Below are 22,216 nucleotides of genomic sequence, written 5' to 3' on the forward strand. Positions count from 1 at the left end.
ATTTTCTTATGCGACTATGTAAATTTGTGTTGATATATCCTAAAATTTTAACCTATTAAATACCAGTTACATCGGAATACGCGGTATCTAGTAGATTGAAATATTTAGTCCTATTCCTAATATTTGTTTTATTGTGCGCAGGTCCTAAAATATAAGAAATCCAATCAGAATTTTTTATTTCATGAAAAGAAAAAAAACGAAGAACTTTGATTGGTACATTTTCTTATGCATATGTATTATGCGTTATGTAAGAGCTGTGCTCCTCGCTTAAGGCCCTACGCACAATGGAGAAAATCACGAAGCAAGGGTGAAATCACAGGGTATGGTGGAATAGAATTACGGAATAGAGAGCCCTAATTTCCACCGAAAATTCGAACCGAATCAGAATAATGGAGCGAAATCAACACGACGAATTCATTACATCCTTGTTGTTTGCCTACATTAATAAGGATGAAACGATTCACTGTGTTACATAGTTCGACATAGACTATGTCATGGTAGTAAAAAAGATGTTTTAAACAATTTAAATATACTTAATTGATGTTTTTAATATGTTTTAAATGTTTTTTATAGCATTATTTAAAGCATATTTGAAGCATTAAAAACATATTTAAGAAGAAATAGTATATTTTATTCTTTGAATAAAAAAAAACCCAGTCTTTACCAATCCTGAACTGTGTCTTTACTGGAAAGCACCTCTGGTTGCATTAAACCCGAATCCTCATGCAAACTGATGTGAGCGTTGATTAGTCAATTGGGGATAAAATTTACTCTCGCCATCCGTTTTTTATTTTGGATATATATTATATCCAGTTTATTCTTTTAAGATTCTGTTTTCTGAAGTGCCGACTATCATGGAACATCATCCTTAATATCTTAAGATATTTTGATCAATTTTTATTGCTAAACATGATCATTGATGCTTTTGATTTGCTGTGATAAGTGTTGAGTAAGCTTAATGTATAATGACTTTATCCATCATGACAGTTCTACACTAGAGAATGGAAAGAGAATGGTAAATTGATTACATGATCCGGTCTCTTATTGGTCCCAGGGACCAATTCTTTATAGTTTTCGTGATTTGTATGTCATAGCTATTAACTATTTAGGAAAGATAAAAAATTGGGCAGTTCAAACAATGAACAATTTTACATCGCACTCTTGTGTCTGACAGTGTCTTTCATTATGTCATCTATAGCTGAAAAGCTCTTAATAAAAATAAAAATTTATTCTCAAAACCACAATGTAGATAGGGATATTCATAAATTGAAACTCTTTATCTGTAACAAAAAGATTATTATGTTAAAAATAGAAATTTATTTAAAGAAGTGTATGAATAAAACTTTAATCTACAGTAAACTTAATCTACAGTAATATTGTGCAATTTGGTAAGAATATAAATCATACCTGATTTATGGTATTATTTATCGTTGATAATACTGATGGTAATTGTTACTGCTAATAGGACATCTTATTCACATCATATTTTAATTTCTGTACGTAATTTTGAAGCAACATGTCCACGTGATACAAAGATTATGTTAGATTTTTCATTTAAACATATGGTACATTTTCTTTCATTATGTATCTGCTTTTACCTGTAATCCATTTTATATTTTTTACAGAAAAAAATGGAGCATTTCCTTTTTCTGTACTCTTTTTAATAAACCAGTATCCATAATCATCTTCAGACACTTCGTGAATATGTTCTATAAAGAAATCCATTATTTTATATGTTTATGTGTTTATATACTCATATATATCATATACTATATGCACCGACGCGATGCTATTAAAGCCGACCCTGGATAAATTCTCGTGATTATCAATAGGGGTCCCCAGGGAGTCCAGAGATGATTGAAAAACAACAACATTGTCGACAATGGATATAAATTTGCGATTATTAACATAAATATTTGGATAATATATTATTAAATTCATGATTTTTTATTATATAAATGCTGCATAAATAAGTATACGTACTTGTAATGCTATAGTATTTTATATATTGCCACAAAATTACAATTTTTTCCTCTACAGTTATTGTATCTATTGATAATCAAACTCTGACGATAACATTAAAATTACAAATGTAAATAAGATTATATATATATATAATTTTAAATATATATACATGTATACGAAACTAGTATAATAAAATTAGTATTATATTATCGGCTTCTTTCAAAACAGTTACGCTAACTTCCGGCTGTCTTTAGCATTTCGTTGGTGCTATACGTTATATGTTATGTTAATATAAATAATATTAAGTTAATATTAACCAAAAATGTTTAAACACAAATAAGAAACGAAAGCCATTTTGGATGAAGGCGAGGCTTTTTGGTGCTTAGTAATATTCATGTAAATATACAAGTGCAAATATCAATTCTATAAACTGTGTACTGATTCGATTTGTTAAATTTGAAACACAATTATGAAGAAATAATTTCATAATTTCGTTGCAATCCGTAGTTTTCTTCTCTAATTTATGTTAATACATACATGCAATACTACAAATATATGTTAAATAATTACCTTTATTATTTTAAGTATGTTTCTCGATTTCTTTTTCCCTAGCTTCAACTGTAAAAACAATTAATTTATTACATTTAAGTAGACATATTACTTTAAAACATCTGATCTTTTACTATAAATATATGAAACTATGTTAGAATATTATGTATTATGTCACGTATATGTATGTGTATATAATATATATATATATATTTTTTATATATATAAAATATAAACAATATTATATATATGAAGTAGAAAAGTATATAAACACAAATATGAGAATAAAAATATACGAAAGCTATTTTAAATCGAAGCGAGTCTTAATAATGATCATATGTAATATATAAATACAATTATATCAATTCTATATGCACTGATTCGGTTACTTGGACTTGGAACACAATCATGAAATGACAATCTCGTAATTATTTCAGTTCATGGCTTTCTTTTTCTTCTCTTATTTGTGTATACATATAATACTACAAATTATACTATATTAAATAATTACCTTCATTAGCGTAAATATTTTGCTCAATTTCTTTTTCCATATCTTCAACTGTAAAAAAAATTGATTTATTACATTTAAGGGCCTAATCAAAAAGGGATACCTTGTATATGTATATATATATGATACTACAAATATATAATATATTAAATAATTACCTGTGTTATCGTGAGTATTTCCCTGAACTTTTTTTTTCCTAGCTTCAACTGTAAAAAAATTAATTTGTTATTACTTCTAATTTAAGTTAACATGTTATTATTTCTAATTTTTTACTGTAGATATTAAACTATGTGATGTTAGAAGCAAAAAAATCGTATGAATTCTTCTTGTAAATATTGAAATAAATTTTTTGTACTCAGATTAACAGATTAATAAAATGCGTACAAAATCTTTTGTAAACATAAATGTATAATAGAAATGTCCTGCATTTTCAACTTATATTTACTACAATTAATAAAGTTTTTCTGAAAAAATATTCTCGGTCTGGTATTTTGATGTTCTTCCAAAATCAAAATGATTAATGAAATTCTATGATTTGTAATTACAGATTTAGTATTTGTAGTATTATTAATATAATGACAACGTTCTTATATTCTCGAGCAAAAAGCATTTGAAAATCTTTTTTATGAGATCTCTTGTTCATATGTTTGTTTATATAAGTTTATAATATTGCTGATGCTTGAAATAAAAATCAAGCCAGTGACAGATGGAATTATTGCGATTAACATAAATATTTGGATAATACATACATAACATTATTAAATTCATGATTATATAAATGCTGCATAAATAAGTATACATACTTGTAATGCTATAGTATTTTATATATGCTACAAAATTACAATTTTTTCCTCTATAGTTATTGTATCTATTGATAATTAAACTCTGACGATAACATTAGAATTACAGATGTAAATTGGAATAAATTTTATATATATATATATATATATTGTAGAATCATATTATTGTTATAGTTGCTGCTTTCTTAATTTAAGCATCTTTAGAAATGTAATAAGCACACTCCCATATATTTCGCACGTGTGCGCATTATTCCAAAAGATGCTAAAATTAAGAAAGCAGTATTACTTTTAGAATTGTGTCTAAACTAAACGATTATTACTTCGCAACAAATAGACCGAACAAATAAAACCGCTGTTTTGTAGGGGAAAATTGTTAATTTGTTTTGTATGATATAGTTTATTGCGAAGTAGTAATCGTTTTGTTTAGACATATCCTAATGGTCGTCCTGCATAACAATAATATAATTATAATTATACAATTTCATCTGTCACTAGATTATATTATTGGACGCTATTTTCTGTACATCAACAATATTGTAATTCAATAGACAAATGAACAATGAATGAATCATATAAAAAGACTTTCAATTCAGAAATATTGATGCAAGTTTTATGCTTAACGCATTTTTGATCAGGAATGCAAGAATTAACATGTGACAAATTAAAATAAATTGATCAAAAACTTTTCTCATAAAAATAGTGCGAGATTTTTTAATAATGGTAATAATTTATTGTACTAATATACAATAAGTTTTGTGTGTGTGTGTGTGTGTAAAATAATAATATTACCTTCGTTGAAATTGTTCTCTCGTTCGTCTCCTCTTCGTCTCTGATTCTTTTTTCGATATGAAACTCAGAAGTTGAAACTAATTAAGATTAAAGAAATAAAAAAGATTTAATTTATTGTTATATTTTAAATGGTAATTTATTATTAATTATTTAAATTTTACCTGAATTAACAGTTTCTTCTGTAAGCAAATCAGCATATATTTCCTCGTCTTCAACATTGAGATCTAAATTTGAAAAATTAATTAAAAAAATTATAAAAAGTAATTGTAAAAATATGTAAATACACATCATATTACAAATAAATTATATTTATCTACATAATTGATTCTTTGTTACGAAATAAGAAGCTTAAATCTGATGAAAGATAATTGTGGTCCAATGAAATTAATACAAGTTCAATATATCATGGTCATATGGGTAAAATAATTCTATATATAAAAATTCTAATTCAAGAATATAATTCATAAAATGTACTGTAATAACTGCGTGTAATAACTATACCTTATGTTGGTCCAACTAAATTTAAATACTCACCAATTAATGATGACATTTGATGTTGCTGATAACTCATTTCATTATCAAAAACTTGCAGAAATTGTTCTAAAGAAAAAAGACCAGAAGATAAATAATTTTGTGCGTCTCGTATTTTTGTATTTCTAAACATACTAGATGGAAAACGGATGTTTGTCATTTGTTGACCGTTTATTACACGATCGTAATTGGTTTCTTGATTCATAATTAGTTTAGAAACATTATCTACAAAAATTTAGATAAAAATTAATTGCATTGGGAATAATTATTAAATATTAAGTAAAATTAATAGTTGAACTATCGTAAATATGTAGATGATTTGGGACAGTGCAGGTAACTTGGGAGAAAGAAAGTTTAAGTTTTACACTTCCTTTAGAAAATTATGGATGAATTCCTTGAATGAATTTAACAAAAATACATGCTGTCCCAATTATCTACACTGTCTCAAGTCACCTATACTTACGGTATCCATTTAATCTTTATATTATAATCTATATATAGCATTTCATAGAACATATAGGATTTGTATTATCAATAAAGTATTATACCTACTTAAAAATATCCATAAATTTGGATGAACCGTTTGCATTTTATGTCCCATGATATTATGAAACGATTCTACAAAGTTAGTAGTCCTATTTGGGCAGCGATATACGCAAACTTTTTCTAATATTGAGAGCCATGTACTTTTCATATATGCCATAAAAAGTAACATATTAGGATAAAAATAACATTCTTTATTCGTAATTATTTGCATAAGATTTAAACCTTGTGAAAACATTTCTGGTGGTGCTAATGCTAACGCCATTGCTATGGACACTACCTTATGCGGTATGGTAAGTCCTAACCGTATCCATTTTTTCAAAACTGCCTACAAATACAGAACATATGAGTAAATTGATAAAAATCTAATTTTAAGTATCATTTATAAGTATTTTATGAAAAGTTACTTATATATGAAAAGTTTTTCAAATACTCTAATAAAGTTTTATAAATAATCTAATGACAAAAGATTGGTGGACAAAAAATTGATTGATACGATATTTGTTTAACATTAAAAAATGATTTATTTACTTGGCAATAATGAAACCAATAGCCATATAAAGATGCCTGAGGAAATTGTTTATGAAGAGTATTCATTAATACTTTTTCATAATCCATTATTATAAAACGTAAATTATTTTGCAACTTAGGTACCAATTTAACTATTTCTTTCCATATCGAATTGTAAACAAATTCTGTTTTCGCTTCACATAGAATAAGTAATACTACAACACCCTAGAAGATAATATTACAAAGTATTATAAAAGACACAATAAATATACATAATTTATATTCATTTATATTCATGTACAATATCAATACCTTCTCCATGTATCGCACATGTACTGAAAATAATTTGACAAACTTTGGCATTCTGGGTATAGCCTAAAATAACATGTGTATATATATATATATATACGTTAATAAACACAAACATATTTTGTGTATATATTCACAAATATTCTAATAATATTTATCAAATTTAATCATATTTAAACAAAATATTAGCAACAGTTACTTACAGAAAATGTTCCATTTACATAAATTTCAGAACTCTTCTCTAATAATTTTAAAAGTTTATCAGTAGTGAAAATATATGAATATTTGTTGTCTTCAGATATAATGCAGCTTTTATAAACAGGTTTTGTAAATTCATATTCTTTAAGTAAATCATTTAAATCACAAACACTTGAAGGTACTGGAGGTCGCATTTTAACTTTTTCTCTTGACAACAGAGTTTTCATTGCATTATATGAAATATTTGCTGCTGCACTTTGATTCTTTTGAGAAATTGTATCATATATTTCTTTGGATGTTGCAGTGGTATGTTTAGACATTTGAATCATTTCTCTTTTTAATTTGAAAACATCTATAACATGAGGCTCACTTGGATGATTATGTGTATTTCCTAAAGTAAATTTTTCATTTTGTACCATTAATACGCCTCTACATAAATGACTGCGTCTTCTTGCACAGCGATATACATGAGTATATCTTTTATCAATATTATATTTATATCCGTCATATACATATATAAAACTATCTCTCCTTTTTCCAGGTATTACTTCCATTTTAATGCTGTAAAAATAAAACATGTTGTAAAAAGTCCAGTAAAAAATTTTTCATATAAGAACATTTATTGCGTTGATCCCTCATGTAGAAAACAAAAATATCAAATTAAAGTAAAATACTTACATGATCTTGGTGCTTCTGTTTCTTTTCGTTTTCAGCTCGTTAAGATTAAGGAATGATTGTTAAGAATTTTCAATATTAACAATATTTTCAATTAGATCATCAAATCCTTTTAAATTTTCGTTTATTAGGATGATAATTTAAAAGCAAAAAACTTACCAATGTAGGAAGAGTAACATGAAAAACAACAAGTATTGTTTCTTTGTGATGACAAATTCCTCATCACGCAGATTTCTCAAGTACAATCTTAGCATCAATTTAATTGCTTCTCCTTATTCCAGATGTAAATATATAATGCATATTCATTTCCTTCTCTCATGGCAGTATATGTTAAAATTAAAAAAATATGTGTAACTTTTTTTATTCATTAACTAAAGTCTGAATTAAAACACTTTCGACAACAAAACTTTATACATGTTATACAAAGTATAACATTATAGATACAATGATTTTGAGTGCAGCTGAAACATAAATAAAATTGATTGCGTTAAAAATCTGACAACCATATCAGCATGCAATTATCATTTCTGAAATTAATTCATTTATATAAATATATATAATAGTTCATGTTAACATTCAGACTATAAGCGCTTTGTATTTAAAGTAATGCATTTAACATAAACGGTCTTGTTTCCAATTTTATTATAAATAAAAAATATGTATTTACCTTTTAATACAATGTTTTTATTACAATGTTACAAACACTGTGATTGCGTTCAGCAGACCAATCAGATTTTAGATCTAGAAGAATACATCAATAGCAGCGAATACTCACTTAACTGTTGAATCTGCTGAAGGCAATCACACTGAAATCTGAATGTCAACGGCAATAACACTATTTTATATGTACACTATATTATTTAAAACCTTATGTACAATTCACACAACATTCGACGTATGACGATACAGTGTTCAATAAAAGAATTCGATTTTCATCAATATTTTGTCTCCAGGAAACAAATTTTTCTATTGGATATCAAATGTACATCATATACTATTATCTGTATTCATAATCAAGTCTTTATTTAAAGTTTCCTTAAATTTATCTTCAGATGCTCTACAAATTATTTTATTGGTTACTGAGTGTCTAAAAATAAATTTAAGAAAGCTTTAAATATAAAGTCTGACTATGGATATGGACATATGTAAATCCTACATATTGGATTTCAGGCATCATATACTACTACGCAAATCCAACATTTATGAGTATCATAATTAGAAATGTATCTTTTAGACTACACTGACCATATTATTATTATATGATATAATGATACTAGTAATAATAATTGAAGCCGAATTAATACTGGGATCGTTAATTGTGTATCTTGAAAGGTAAACATTACAAAAAGCAAAAATTCACTAAAGTATTTATAATTTCAATCAAAAGCTAGTGAATTTGCTTTTCTTATTATTATCTTATTTAAAGATACGTTTATATACATATCAAAAAACATTTTTTTAGTCCTTCCTACCTTACTGGCTCGAAACCTGCTAAAATGATCGATGTCTTTTTCTTTTTTTGAATTTCCAATTTGATTTCCGATTCAAGAAAAAGGGTCACAGTACTATGCGATGAATTTGAATCTGAAGATCCTGTGATAACCTCTTCGGGGAATCACTTTTGCAAATTTTATTCTTTAAATCCTTAGATTCTTTTTCTTCTTCTTAATCTCCTGCTTGGTTTTCCAATATTCCTTAGGTTAATGTTCCAATCATTAAGTTGGAAACACAATGAAAAGCACAGGCAATAGAAACAAGAAGTAACAAATCTCAACCTATCAGAAACTATATATACTAGAATGGACGCTTTCTGATAGATTGAAATCTCTTATTTCCTGTTGCTTGTGCTTTTCATTGTTTCCAGTTTAACGATTGAATAGATAAGAAAAAGAAGAAGAAAGAGAACCTAAGGATTTAAGGAATAAAAATTTGCAAAAGTGACATCAAAAATAACATTATCACTGTGTCGCACTGTGTTGCTTATTGGAAAGTACACAATGTCATCTTTGTTTAACATTGGCAAACAACAAGGATGTAATGATTCATTGTGTCATTTGTGTTGCTTGTTGGAAGAACACACTGTATTTCCATTTTATCATTAAGGCTCCTACACACCAGCGCGATGCGCAACGCGATAAAATAGACGAATATCAAGCGTTCATTTTGATCACGTGATCTATTTGGACACAGAATGAGCATCGAGCGTCAGAATGAAAAGGCACCTTAAAAAAAACAAACAGAAACAACACTAATAGCTAATAACCTCTCCTGGTGTTTTCCTGAACGTACCTGAAGTAACTTGTTTCAAGTGAATGTTTTACAATTTCTAATCGTAATTTCACATATAAAAGTATATATTTTTATAATTTGTACTCAATGGTAAAGTATAGCGTAAAAAAGCTGCCTCCGTCCTTCTATAGACTCTCCCGAAAGAAAGCATGGGTACGAAGGTGTGTATATATTTCATTATATAATTATTTTAAAATGGAGCTGATAATCAAATATAGATATCAGTGCGCATATAAATCACATGTAAATCACATATTTAATATCAATAAATTGCTGGATGTTTCGGTTCTGCTTAATTTGAACCATCTTCATCAATTGAACAATAAGAATAAAAACATCACGATCTGAATTGTACATGTTGAGATGAATTCTGGATTTTAGAATAGAATTACAAGTTCCTCTAATCTGTTAGTAAATCGAATAATTAGATGCAGTAGAGAATAGGAAACCAATAAAAAATAAAAATAAGTAACCATGAACATATATTAGAAAGATATAAATAATAAGTCGTAATAAGAATAAAGTATAATTAGTAATATATTATTAGTGGATTATTAACAATTGAAATATTAAATTAGGTGTACAACTTTGCTTCCGCCGTGTTTTTTTCCGAAATTCGAGGCTTTATTGTAAAAAACTGATTATACATTTATTGTCCATCGCTGGCCACTACTTTCTCCCATCTTTTGGGTAGCGTACGAATTCCGCGTCGAAAAAACTGGTCATCTTTTGAGGCTATCCATGAATCGATCCAATTTTTTACTTCTTCATAAAACCGGAAGTGCTGGTCAGCCAGGCCGTGTGCCATTGATCGAAACAAGTGATAGAGGGAGCAACGTTTGGAGAATACGGCGGGTGGGGTAGGACTTCCCATTTCAACGTTTCCAAGTATGTCTTGACCACTTTCGCAACACAGGATCGAGCATTGTCATGCTGCAAAATCACTTTATCGTGTCTCTCGTTGTATTGCGACCGTTTGTCTTTCAATGCTCGGCTCAAACGCATCAATTGCGTTCGATACCGATCGCCTGTGATTGTTTCAGTCGGTTTTAACAGTTCATAATACACTACGCCGAGCTGGTCCCATCAAAGAGCATGATCTTGGACGTCAAAATCACCGTTCTTGAAGCGTTGAAACCACTCACGACACGTTCTAATAGCGACCTCACCATAAATATTTGAAAGCATTCGATGAGCCTCAGCCGCAGATTTCTTCATAGAGCAAAAAATTAAAACCTTCCGCAAATGACGAGAATTTGGCTCGTAAACTGACATTTTCAATTGAGAATAACTTTATGATGCAGACACAAATCGACTAATGTTTCTATGGGGTTATGTTGACAGATGCCCAAGTTTATTGTATGACGTCTATGATCTATTTATTTCGACCACCACTTATCATTAAATCTATAGGAAAACGACGGAAGCAAAGTTGTACACCTAATATATAATATATATAAAACAGTATGTGAAAATTTTAACCATTATTATTGTATGCAATTATATGTCTGTTATATTTGATCATATTTTTTATATCTTAATTTGCAGATTTTTTACTTTATTCTTGTTACACTTTATATTTTTACTATTCATGATTATTTATTTTTTACTAATTTTTTATTCTTTGCTGCATTTGATTACTCAGTCTATCAATGAGTTATGATAGACTTGTAATTATATTCCACATTGAAAAAAGTTGTTAAAAAAAAAAATATTAGTTGATTCAACTAAATGCAGCAGTTGTAGACTGTCAAGCATATATTTATCATTTCAAACATATTTTAAATTATAAGATTTTGTTAACTTAAATATATAAATACTTGAATCAAATCATTACAAACTAAATCTGCTCAAACAATAATGGTAAGATAAATTCTATTTAGAGATAGAAAATTCTATTTTGACGATACTGATTATAGTAACAAACAGAAATGTTTGTTCTAACTTGATAGCTAAGACAAATGTCTTATTTGTAATAATCATTATATCATATCAGTATTAGGAGTCACTACCATGTCTCCTAATGTCTTAATATAGGACAGTGTTTCTAAATTGGAGAAATAAGAAAAATTTATTGATTCTCATGGGAATGCAGAAGAACCTATTTTATATTTCAATATTCAAAATCGCATAATAACATAACTTTAAATACATATTTAGTATGTTTAGGATGTAGTATGTTTTATTTAACAAAAAATGTGTGTGTGTGTGTGTGTGTGTGTGTGTGTCTGTGTAAACAATATATAATAAAAATATATTTATTATTTTTATTATTTTTTTCATTTAATTTTATTATTTTTGGCTGTGGTCAAAATCTCGCTACAAATACTTTGAAGCATTTGATGGATCAATTAGAAGAAAGAATTTTACAAACTGACTAATTAAAAAATATTTCAAAAGCATTTACAGCATCGCGTTGACCATACCCTTTATTATACCCTATGTTATATCCTATATTATACCCTATTATATCCTATATTATTTATTATTGTTATTAAACCCGATTAAAGTGACTACAATGAGATTTTAAGGAGTAAATCTAGATTTACAATAGGTATTTTCAGGTGTTATATATAAGCCGTAAGAAACTGACCAATTATAACCGAATGCGAGAAAAATGCTCAGTGAGCGCTTGCATCTGATTGGCATATTCCATTAGATCTGAAAACATCAATTAGATATAAGAGCTCACTGAGCGCTCAATCAGCGGTTGTAATATTGAATGAATCCATTATGCCATTGAATCCATTATGTCAGTACAGAGACCCTTTAATCAGACCCTTTAATTTAATCATAAAAATTTGTTAAATTCCTTCGAGCGAGAAAGGAATATAGGCCATCTCACTCCTTCACTAATAGTGTGTGCATGATATATACATTTGATGGAAGAATGAGAGAGTCTATATTTATGAAATCCTTATGGCCAGTCTCTTATTAATGCATCTACAATGGATAGTAGCAGTAGTGGATTAAGGAATAGGCGTAGAAATCGACTAATCATAGTTGAATGTGAGAAAAATCAATTATGATTGGTCGATTGCACCTATTCCTTAATCAACTACTGTTACTGCCCATTGTAGACTATGCATAAAAGGTCTCTAGTCAGTGCTATCAGCGTTTGAGCTTGTAGTTGAAACTGTTCAAATTACTAAAATTTCAGTCATTAGATAATGAATGACAAATCTGTCGCTCCAGTTACTTATTTTAACAGCGCGTGAAAATGTACCTTATTACTCTTTTTCGAGCGTCGAGCATCAGCATGAAAAGGTGCCTTTAGGTCTGTTCTTTTTAGTTGAAGTTCTTGCATTGTTCATTTTTCTTCCTTTTCTCTTCACGTTGAAAAGAAAAAGAGAAAAGATGAATCATGCAAGAAGTTCTAACTAAAAAGAGATTCAATTGCTTTAAATAGTCTTAAGAACGGACTGTGGATATCTGCCTGTGAATTTTTCTCATATCAATTAAAACAAAAGATGAAAGTTCAGTGTTTTTCGACAGGGCGTCGGCATTTCCGTTGCTGTTGTAACTTCATTTAATAGCATATTCGATTTACCGACTCGACTCCGAGTCAATGGTCTGTTCTTTTATATATTTCTTGTTTCTTATGTAATACGTCTGTTTTTTATGCCTGTATTAGAACTTTCTTTCTCACTTTTGCCAAACATTAGACATATAATACCTCACTTTAAGGTAATTTTTTAGTAAAGTGCTGAAAATTTGGGGTGTCTCACAAAAGCCCATTCAAAAATTACAAATATGCATAATTTGGATAAAATATTAGAGACAAGAAAAAATATTAGAGAAATATTATAGAACGACGTATATATTTTAATGAAATAATAAGAAACATATGATAGTAAATCATGCATCTTCATTAAATGAAAAACAAGATGAGATTATGTTTAAATTTATCGAGGTTAAATTTATATGCAACTTTATGCATGTAATATCTTTCCAGAATGGCTGTTGACCTATTACTTTTTTTCTGACTATTAAAATCGTAATTTTTTATAGTATTATAATCTCATTTTTGAGACAAGTCTATGGTAAGATTCGTGCAGTCAAAAAAGCGTTTGCGAGTCATTAAGTTATATGTGAAAGGTTTCAACATTTGTTTCTCTCTTATTTTATCGTTAACCTACTGAATTTTAAAATAGAATTTTGCACGTTAATTTCAGTGCTTCATTATGTAAAAAAATTAAATATTTCTATAGTAACTCGATTTACTAAAGAATCACCTTAAGTTCTAAAACTTTACATTAGCCACAAAAACTTCAGCCACAAAAAACAGACCTCATATTATAAGCATATAATATTGCACAATAATAGCATGAATTGAATAAAAATTTTGCAATAATGTGTTATAATTTGTCATAATTTTGTCAGAATAAAATTTCAAAATGATATTTGTCAAGAATTAGATTTAATTTAAGATATAAATATTTTATATAATTCACTTTTTTTGAAGAATAATACATTATGAATGAGATTGATAGCAATTATCTGTATAATGATTGATTATCTATATAATCATATAATATCAAGATTTCATATAATTTCATAAATGCTTTTAGAGCAATGGAGAAGAAAAGGCACTGTGAAAAAAGCAAAAGAATTTGCTTTCCAATAGTTCATAATTTACTAATTTTTGAGGTGTATTAATATCCTAATTCCATGAGTGCTTTAGGGCAAAGCCCTATAGACACAAGCATCAACTTTGATTTTTTATTTCTTTTTCTTCTTTCTAGGAAAGGAAACAAAAATTTCAAGTTAGCTAACCATATGTTTATATACAAGTTAATTCCATATATACTCAATAGTGAAGATCTGAGTCCAAAAAAAAGTGTCTCACAACACTTCAATCTCTTATAGTGAAATTGTCACAAATCCACATTAAGTATGGGAAGAACCTATAGCCAGGGTAGATATTTAACTCTTTGTACTAAAAGACTTTCTAAAAAGAAAACATATGTTTTAAGGTTAGTATTCTCAATTGTGTCATGCCATATATTAAAGGAATTGATATTTTATTATGTTATTATGTTATTATGTTATTTTATTTTTAAAACAGATCTGACAATAGCAATATGACAATAAATTTATATCAAACATAGATTTGATCTTTTGATATTAATAAGCATCTTTTTAACAAGAATTGTCATATGTTAATGAAATTTAAAAACTACGAAGAATTTATTGCGAAAAGTATTATTTTGGCTGAGAATCGAATCCCGCTTGTTAACAACTCATAGTTAGACTAGTCAGTACTTCGGTAGTCAGTTTACTATATGCGATGGTGCTCTCAACAAATTTTCATCTCTTAAAAAAATTTCTATTAAAGTTAAGCCTTTTTAAACAAAAAATGTACTCATGGCATGAGTTCAATGTTATTCATTTCATCATGAATACTAATATAGTTTCATTTAAATTAAACTTTTATGAACTTTTACAATGAACTTTTACAAATATATGTATTTTACTCCGTCTTGACTGCATGTAATTGTACATAAAGTTTATTCAGGAATGGAAAGTAACGCATTATTGATTACCATTACAGTTACTTATTTTGGTAATGGATTGATAGTAGTATTCAATCTTTGATTAGTATTCATGGTTATTATATTTAAGATCATCTTTTAATCCAAAAGTCCAGTATCTTTCGGAAAACCCTTATGAATTCTTCTATTTCTTTTAAATCTTTGCAACTTGACTCGCATAATAAACATTTTTATATTGCAACTAATATTTATAAGTAAAAAGAATTGCGTTTTTTTTTTAAATCTTGTTGGCGATGGGGACGAAAAAGATATAATGATTAAACATAGAGATACAAAAAATAAGGAACTCCTGGTATGACAAATATTCATCTAAAAAATGATTTAGTCTATATAGTCTGAATAAATCAATATAATTATTATTCGAGTGATTTGAAAATATAATAAAAATATAATCAATATCGTGTGGCTATAATAAATAATGTAGATTATTCAAAGAAATACAATTTAACTGATTATGTTTCGTACAATGCAAATGTTTTGACTTACTTAGTCTTCATCAGTGCCCAAATTTAAATTTAAAAAATTCAGAGATTAACATATCGTAAATTCAATTGCTCCCTTTTAAAAATGAATTTTGAAAAAAATTGTTCCTATTTTACAATAACTTTTATTATTTTTTGCAGGCGACGACGTAAAAGAGAGATGATGGAACAAGCAGCCTTGGCAGCCAACTATATTGCTAACAATATTATTAAAAGTGAATCCATTGAGTCAATAAACTCATTCAGGTCACCTGAAGCAATGGATTCGAAAGAAATGAATACTTTAGAAACGAACCTAGGTACAAAGCTAATGAATTCAAAAGAAATAAATACTTTAGAAATGTACTCAGAAACAAGGCCAATGAATTCAAAAGTAATGAATACTTTAGAAACGTACCTGGGTACAAAGCTAAATAAAGATATATATGAAAATGTCCGAATTTGTGAAGAAGACGACATTCCAGGTATAAATCATATCCAAGAGCATGAGCCTGAAGGTGATCGCATTATCAATATTTCTTTCTTTATGAAAGAAATGCATCGGGTATTTGATGGTCATGCACCAGGATTTGAGTGCAAATTTAAAGATTGGATACTTATAAATTCGCGTCGCCGAGGATTATTGACACAGTTCTTTTATAAGTGTCAAACCTGCAATTATGAAGCAAATTTTTGGTCGCACCCCACAGACAAAAAAGTCTTTCTCATTAGTACGGCTATTACAGCTTCCAATCAAAATTCAAAGATTGGAATTAATGCCGAATTGAAAGAGCAGTTTGCAGCTGTAAATCTACCGTGTTTGAATGGGAAAATAGATATCAGATAAGATATTTATTAATCGATGATCTCGAGATGACGAACATTAAAAATATGAAACTAACAGGAAATTAAAAAGCAATTCAATCAGAGAGAAATGAAGTAGTTAGTGGCATTTTGTATTATTGCGTCCGCATGATATTGATATGACTATTAAATTTGAGCTGTTCTGAATGAAGTCGCGAAATATCCTTCGGACGAGTCATTCTTTTTAAGAATAAGTGCCATGGTTACTGGCTGGAACTTTGATTTGACATATGTATGCTTCTTTGTATTTGTTTATACGTTCTTTGTTGCTTCCTCTACTAAATGTATCTTTTTTTTTTTTAGCGAATTTATCTCCATGTGCCTGGTTTCGAATACTCGCGATCATTTACACGGGCTATAATCTATGTAATATAAACTTATGCTATAATTCTGTAAGAATTGACCAATTATAGTCAATTATTTCCCTCTTATTCAACTATGATCAAGTCTTACAGATTATGGTCAATATAAATGATCCTAAACTCACTGAAATATAATATTGAAACGTGCATTTGCTGATATCGCAATCCGATAAAAAAGATTCTAAATATCTGATATTTCCTTTTTTTTAGTATAATTTAATCTGATCAAATTTTATTATTACAGATATTATGTACCGAATTATCTCTGATGAGAGACATGTGTACTGTATCAAATTAAAATGATTAGATTAAGTTAATCTGTGTTGTTAATGATGTACATTTAACATCTATGTATTAGTTAGTGAATTTTAATTTTTTATTACCTCTCACATCACTTAATAAAGGCAATAGAGGGTCGCGTGTTCCATAATTATATTTCAGTGATGTCGCTTTAACTATATAATGTTGCTTTCCTTTTAGAACACAATCGATACAAGTGTCACTCTTTATTTGTTTTATTGAATAAATTTATTGAAGAAGGATAGAACGATAATTGTATGTCAATCGTCTCTTAAAAGGAAAGCAACTTAAGTATAGATTTTAATTAATGCTACTCTCGCGAGATATGGTAGGCCAAGTATTGCGACGCCGAATAATTGTTGTAACGTATTCTATATTCTTTTATAACGTATTCTATAGTGCCCTTTTACAGTGATAAAAAACTTTTCGTTTTTGTATCTTCTGCGAAGAGGATTAATTAGATATAAACGTTATATATACGAAGGTTCTAAATAATTAGAGAATTGACTTTGCGTCATGATTCTTGATGCTTTTTAATTAAGCATATTGATTGAATTATGTTGAAAATTCGATTCAGGTAAAATAATATTTTCATAATGTAAGAATATGGTATTCGCTCCCGAGATGCGCAGTCAATCCGAGAGTTGTCCCAAATGCAAAAAGCATGGCTTCTATCTGTGACAGATTAAAAGTTAGTTTATAATAGTAGAGAAAAACCTCTCTGATAATAGTAATCTGTAAGAATTGACCAATCATCAAATGAGAGGAGAATAATTGACTATAATTCAATTCTTGATTATGATATAAGGTGATTACGGTAGATTACGGTTATTAATCTCAAATTAAGGCTCCTGAATAATCACTTTACCATATTGAATCGTGATGTCATAAGCGAGAAATGACATGTTGATTTTTGTTACATATCATTTGTAAAGAAAATTTAGATGAAACGAAATGATAAGATCTTTTTAAAACACTTGTAAAAATGGACGAAAAAAACTATCCTTATCTCCCTTGACAATCAGTAAATAATCTTAAAAGGCAACGAATCTTTTTCGATTCTTTACTGTCTATCAGGGGAGATAAGAATAATTTTCGTCCAATTTTACAAATGTATTAAAGCGATCTCATCATTTCGTTTCATCCAAATTTTCTTTATTTACAAATAGCACGCAAGAAAAATCAATGTGTTACTTATGATACACATTTCTTGCTTATGATGTCATAATTCAATATGGTTGGAGTGAGTACTCTCAGGAGCCTTAAATTATATATTTCCACAATGCTACTGTGTCGCGATTAAATTTGAGGCTACATTTTCGATTCGTCGTCTCAAATTTGATTCCACCATCATGCATAATAAAACACCTTATATTCTTACATCATGTTCTTACATTATGTTCATCGGCTTTCGTAATTGTATTTATTTTCGCAATGGTTCGTTTCGAATTAATTTCGTAAGAACGATGACTCGTCGTGTGTTTAAAGATCGATAGGAGGACAAACTAACTCATTTATATCCCATTTATAGCGACATGTCTGTATTCTCTCAGATTTTCCATATATTGTTTTTTAATAGGGATAGGCGACATATCGCTGATACTTTATTTTTTAATTGATGTACATGAACATTTGAACAGGAATATTAATTTTTCGATCCGTTAAGTCCGTATTTAGCCCGGATTAAGATCAGAAACTTATTATTATACATGTATGGTAAGAATACAATGTATAATATAAATTTAAAATCATACAAGTATAAATAAAAATAAAATATGTAAATATTATAAATTTTTATTCGATATTCATTTTAACACTGTGATAAAAAACAGATGTAATAAACAAAAATTAGAAATAGAAAGTAAACAGTAAAAAGTCTTATATAAGCTGGTATTCATAGCTAATTCTTATTTCAAGATTATCTTAAGTAATGTCTTAAGATGTTAATGCAACTCTTCTCTCTTCTGATTGATTTATGACATTTCAAGATTAAACTTTAGACGGTCTTGAATATAAGAACTGACTATGAATACATGATGCTATTTTCTAAGACATAATTTATATAAAATTTTATTCTCTTATAAATTGTATAACTTTTCATTATTTTTCAAATTGAAACAATATTTCAAGTGGGATTAGTGCATTTTAAAAAAAATAAAATTAATTTTAAATATATGTACATAAGAACATAATTTATAAAATCTAGGGCAACATTTTTACATTTAGTTTTCATTCTATTTAATTTTATATTATCAAATGCTAATTTTAGTAAAAAATATTTTCAAATATCATTTTATATGTTGTTTAGAAATTATCCAATAATAGCATTAAATGCAAAATTTATGTATATGCGTCAAATTAAATTTTGAATTACAAATTGAATATATTTATCTGAATTATAATATTCTTTATTTTTATAATCTTCCACGATTACGTAAGCAGTTTTATATATCTATATATGTTTGTATATGATATGAAATATACTGAGTGGGGAAAAAAGTCGATAATCCCTGAATAGGTTTCGCATAACTAAAAGCTATGAAGTAACTTGATAAAAAAATATTTTATTATGTTTTGAAGAATTCTCAAGCAAGCTACAAGAATATGCAATGAAAAATTATTACCATTTAAAAAAATCAATAATCTTGATTTGGCAACACTACCCAAGATCAAACTGATAATATCAGTAAGTAGATCTCTTTATACCTTATAATTTTTGTCTGAAACTTTCTATAAAACTTATATTTTTCAAGTTATTGAGAGGTATGTACCTTTTTTCTCACCCGGTATGTACATTATGTACATGCAAACGTCTAGCAAGTACAAATAATTACATATTTAAATGTTATTACATTAACATTTACATAAATTTTAAAAGAATTATCCAAGATTTATTGATTCACATCAAACAAAGTATCAATTGATCTTACGTAATATTAACTTGATCTTTGTATCAGAGATTATTATTACATTATGCGTCATGAGAAATAGCAATTGCTGCACGAGCAATTGTCTGCAACAATTCGCATTGACAGTGTCACTAATAACGATTTTTATAATCAATCGCATTTTATTAAATGTTTACAAGAAACACATTTTCACGTTATATTTGCCATGGAATACTGGTTAATATTGTTATCGATAGTGATCGGTGTTGTCAGCATTGATTATCTCTTTAGAAGTTTTAATTTCTTTAAAAGACATGATATTATACATGTACCGCCTGTTTCAAGCTTCGCAACTATAACCTCAATTATATTTCCTCGAAAATCATTCGTAGACATCATTTTGGAGGTGTACAATTTTAATCCAAATGCAAAATATTATGGATTTTATGGCATTATAAATCCATTCTTCGTGCTTCGCGATCCGGAATTCATTAAGACTATTCTTGTTAAGAATTTCGAGGCGTTTCCAGATCGTCCTGGTTTCTCTGATTTAAATAATCCTCTGCTCGAGAAAAATTTATTTTCTCTTCGCGGAGAAAAATGGCGGAACGTGAGAAGTCTTTTGAGTCCCTCTTTTACGTCCAGCAAGATGAAAATGATGTTCACATTGATGTCAGAATGTGCCGTAGATTTTGCTACATTTCTGTCGACGTTGCCAACGGATTAGTGCAATATGAACATGAAAGATGCTTTCTCTAAATATACGAACGATGTCATTGCCACATGTGCTTTTGGAATCAAGGTCGATTCTATGAAGGATCCAACGAATAAATTTTATGTTTACGGCAAAGAAGTGACTAACTTTTTAGAAGATCACTTCATAAAGTTTATTTTTCTTAAAACATTTCCTAGTCTCGGACGAATTCTCAATGTAAAAATTATAAATGATTACGTATTGCATTTCTTCAAGGACATTGTAAAGACTACAATCGCTACTCGTGATGTGGAACACATTACACGTCCAGATATGCTGCAATTAATGATGGATATCAGAGACAAAGAAGGTGATAGAAAATTAGATATTGATGACATGACTGCGCAAGTGTTTATCTTTTTCTTTGCTGGTTTTGATACCAGTTCAACCGCGATGTCCTTCGTAGCTCACGAAATCGCAGCTAACCCAGAAATTCAAATCAAATTACAACAAGAGATTGACAAGATTTTGAATGAATCGAACAAAGAAGTGTCTTACGAAGTCATTAATCAGCTTGAATATTTAGACGCAGTGATAAGTGAGGCGCTCAGATTATATCCACCAGTCGCCTTCTTAGAAAGGACATGTGAAAAAACTTATGAATTACCACCCGCATTACCGGATGAGAAACCTGCTATTGTGAAGAAGGGTATGCCTGTTTGGATTCCGATTTTGGCAATCCATCGTGATAAAAAATACTTCGAAGATCCGGAGAAATTTTATCCAGAAAGATTTTTAGATAATAAGCTTCATAATTCTTCATGTTATATGCCGTTTGGATTAGGTCCAAGAATGTGCATAGCTAACAGATTTGCCATATTGGAAATCAAAGTCTTGCTGTTTCATTTATTAGCGCGATGTGAACTGAAACCTTGCGCAAAAACTGAGTCCCCAATAAAATTCAAGAAAGGTCTAGTAATGATGCCGGAAAATGGATTCTGGTTAAATATTCAGCGTAGAAAAAATATGCATCCTTTGCTGGAGTCTACAATAGTGGATAATTAGTATTAGAAAACATTTCAAATAGCAATAATGTGGCTATTTCAAAATACATTTGTAACAAAAAATACATTTGTAACAAAAATTATTTTTATAAAAATTAATTACTACATGCGTCTTTATGAATATACATGTTATACTTATTATTACATGCAGCAATAATAAATTCAAGATTATAAATTGAAATTATTTATTGGAAACAATTAGTGTTATTAAAATGTATAACGAAAAATAAAATCGGGACATATTGTAGCAATTACGATCTATTAGGTTCAAATTTATATTTTCTTCTATACATATATCTAATTTATTGATACAGATTTTTATAGGAATAAAAAGAAGAAAATGATGAATATATATATATATA

At 28.3% G+C, this 22,216-nt stretch overlaps 2 protein-coding genes and 1 pseudogene across 4 annotated transcripts; 2 read left to right on the forward strand and 1 right to left on the reverse strand.

Moving 5' to 3' along the window:
- Positions 1-778: 778 nt before the first annotated feature.
- Positions 779-9,136, reverse strand: LOC108688094. Its single transcript, XM_018194193.1, has 14 exons — positions 8,850-9,136; positions 7,537-7,838; positions 6,708-7,263; positions 6,508-6,570; positions 6,217-6,420; positions 5,695-6,013; positions 5,146-5,367; positions 4,773-4,835; positions 4,612-4,688; positions 3,181-3,228; positions 3,026-3,073; positions 2,536-2,583; positions 1,408-1,709; positions 779-1,280 (listed from the first exon to the last, which is right to left on the reverse strand). Exons 2-13 carry the CDS (start codon positions 7,629-7,631, stop codon positions 1,620-1,622), a joined length of 1,833 nt encoding a protein of 610 aa, XP_018049682.1. The 5' UTR covers positions 7,632-7,838; positions 8,850-9,136; the 3' UTR covers positions 779-1,280; positions 1,408-1,619.
- A 628-nt stretch (positions 9,137-9,764) lies between these two features.
- LOC108688108 lies at positions 9,765-17,050 on the forward strand. Of its 3 annotated transcripts, XR_001931771.1 has the most exons (4): positions 12,976-13,237; positions 14,412-14,642; positions 15,845-16,778; positions 16,850-17,050. XR_001931771.1 is itself a non-coding variant. In XM_018194213.1 (3 exons), exons 2-3 carry the CDS (start codon positions 14,563-14,565, stop codon positions 16,527-16,529), a joined length of 765 nt encoding a protein of 254 aa, XP_018049702.1. In that variant the 5' UTR covers positions 9,765-9,827; positions 14,412-14,562; the 3' UTR covers positions 16,530-17,050. The 3 variants fall into 3 exon arrangements, 2 of the variants coding, with proteins under 2 accessions (XP_018049702.1, XP_018049700.1); XM_018194213.1 differs by lacking the exon at positions 12,976-13,237 and adding an exon at positions 9,765-9,827 and having other exon boundaries at positions 15,845-17,050; XM_018194211.1 differs by having other exon boundaries at positions 15,845-17,050.
- Positions 17,051-19,936: 2,886 nt separating this feature from the next.
- LOC108688138 lies at positions 19,937-21,855 on the forward strand (annotated as a pseudogene).
- Positions 21,856-22,216: the final 361 nt, after the last annotated feature.

This window comes from Atta colombica, unplaced genomic scaffold (assembly GCF_001594045.1).
Source record: "Atta colombica isolate Treedump-2 unplaced genomic scaffold, Acol1.0 scaffold225, whole genome shotgun sequence".
Taxonomy (NCBI): domain Eukaryota; kingdom Metazoa; phylum Arthropoda; class Insecta; order Hymenoptera; family Formicidae; genus Atta; species Atta colombica.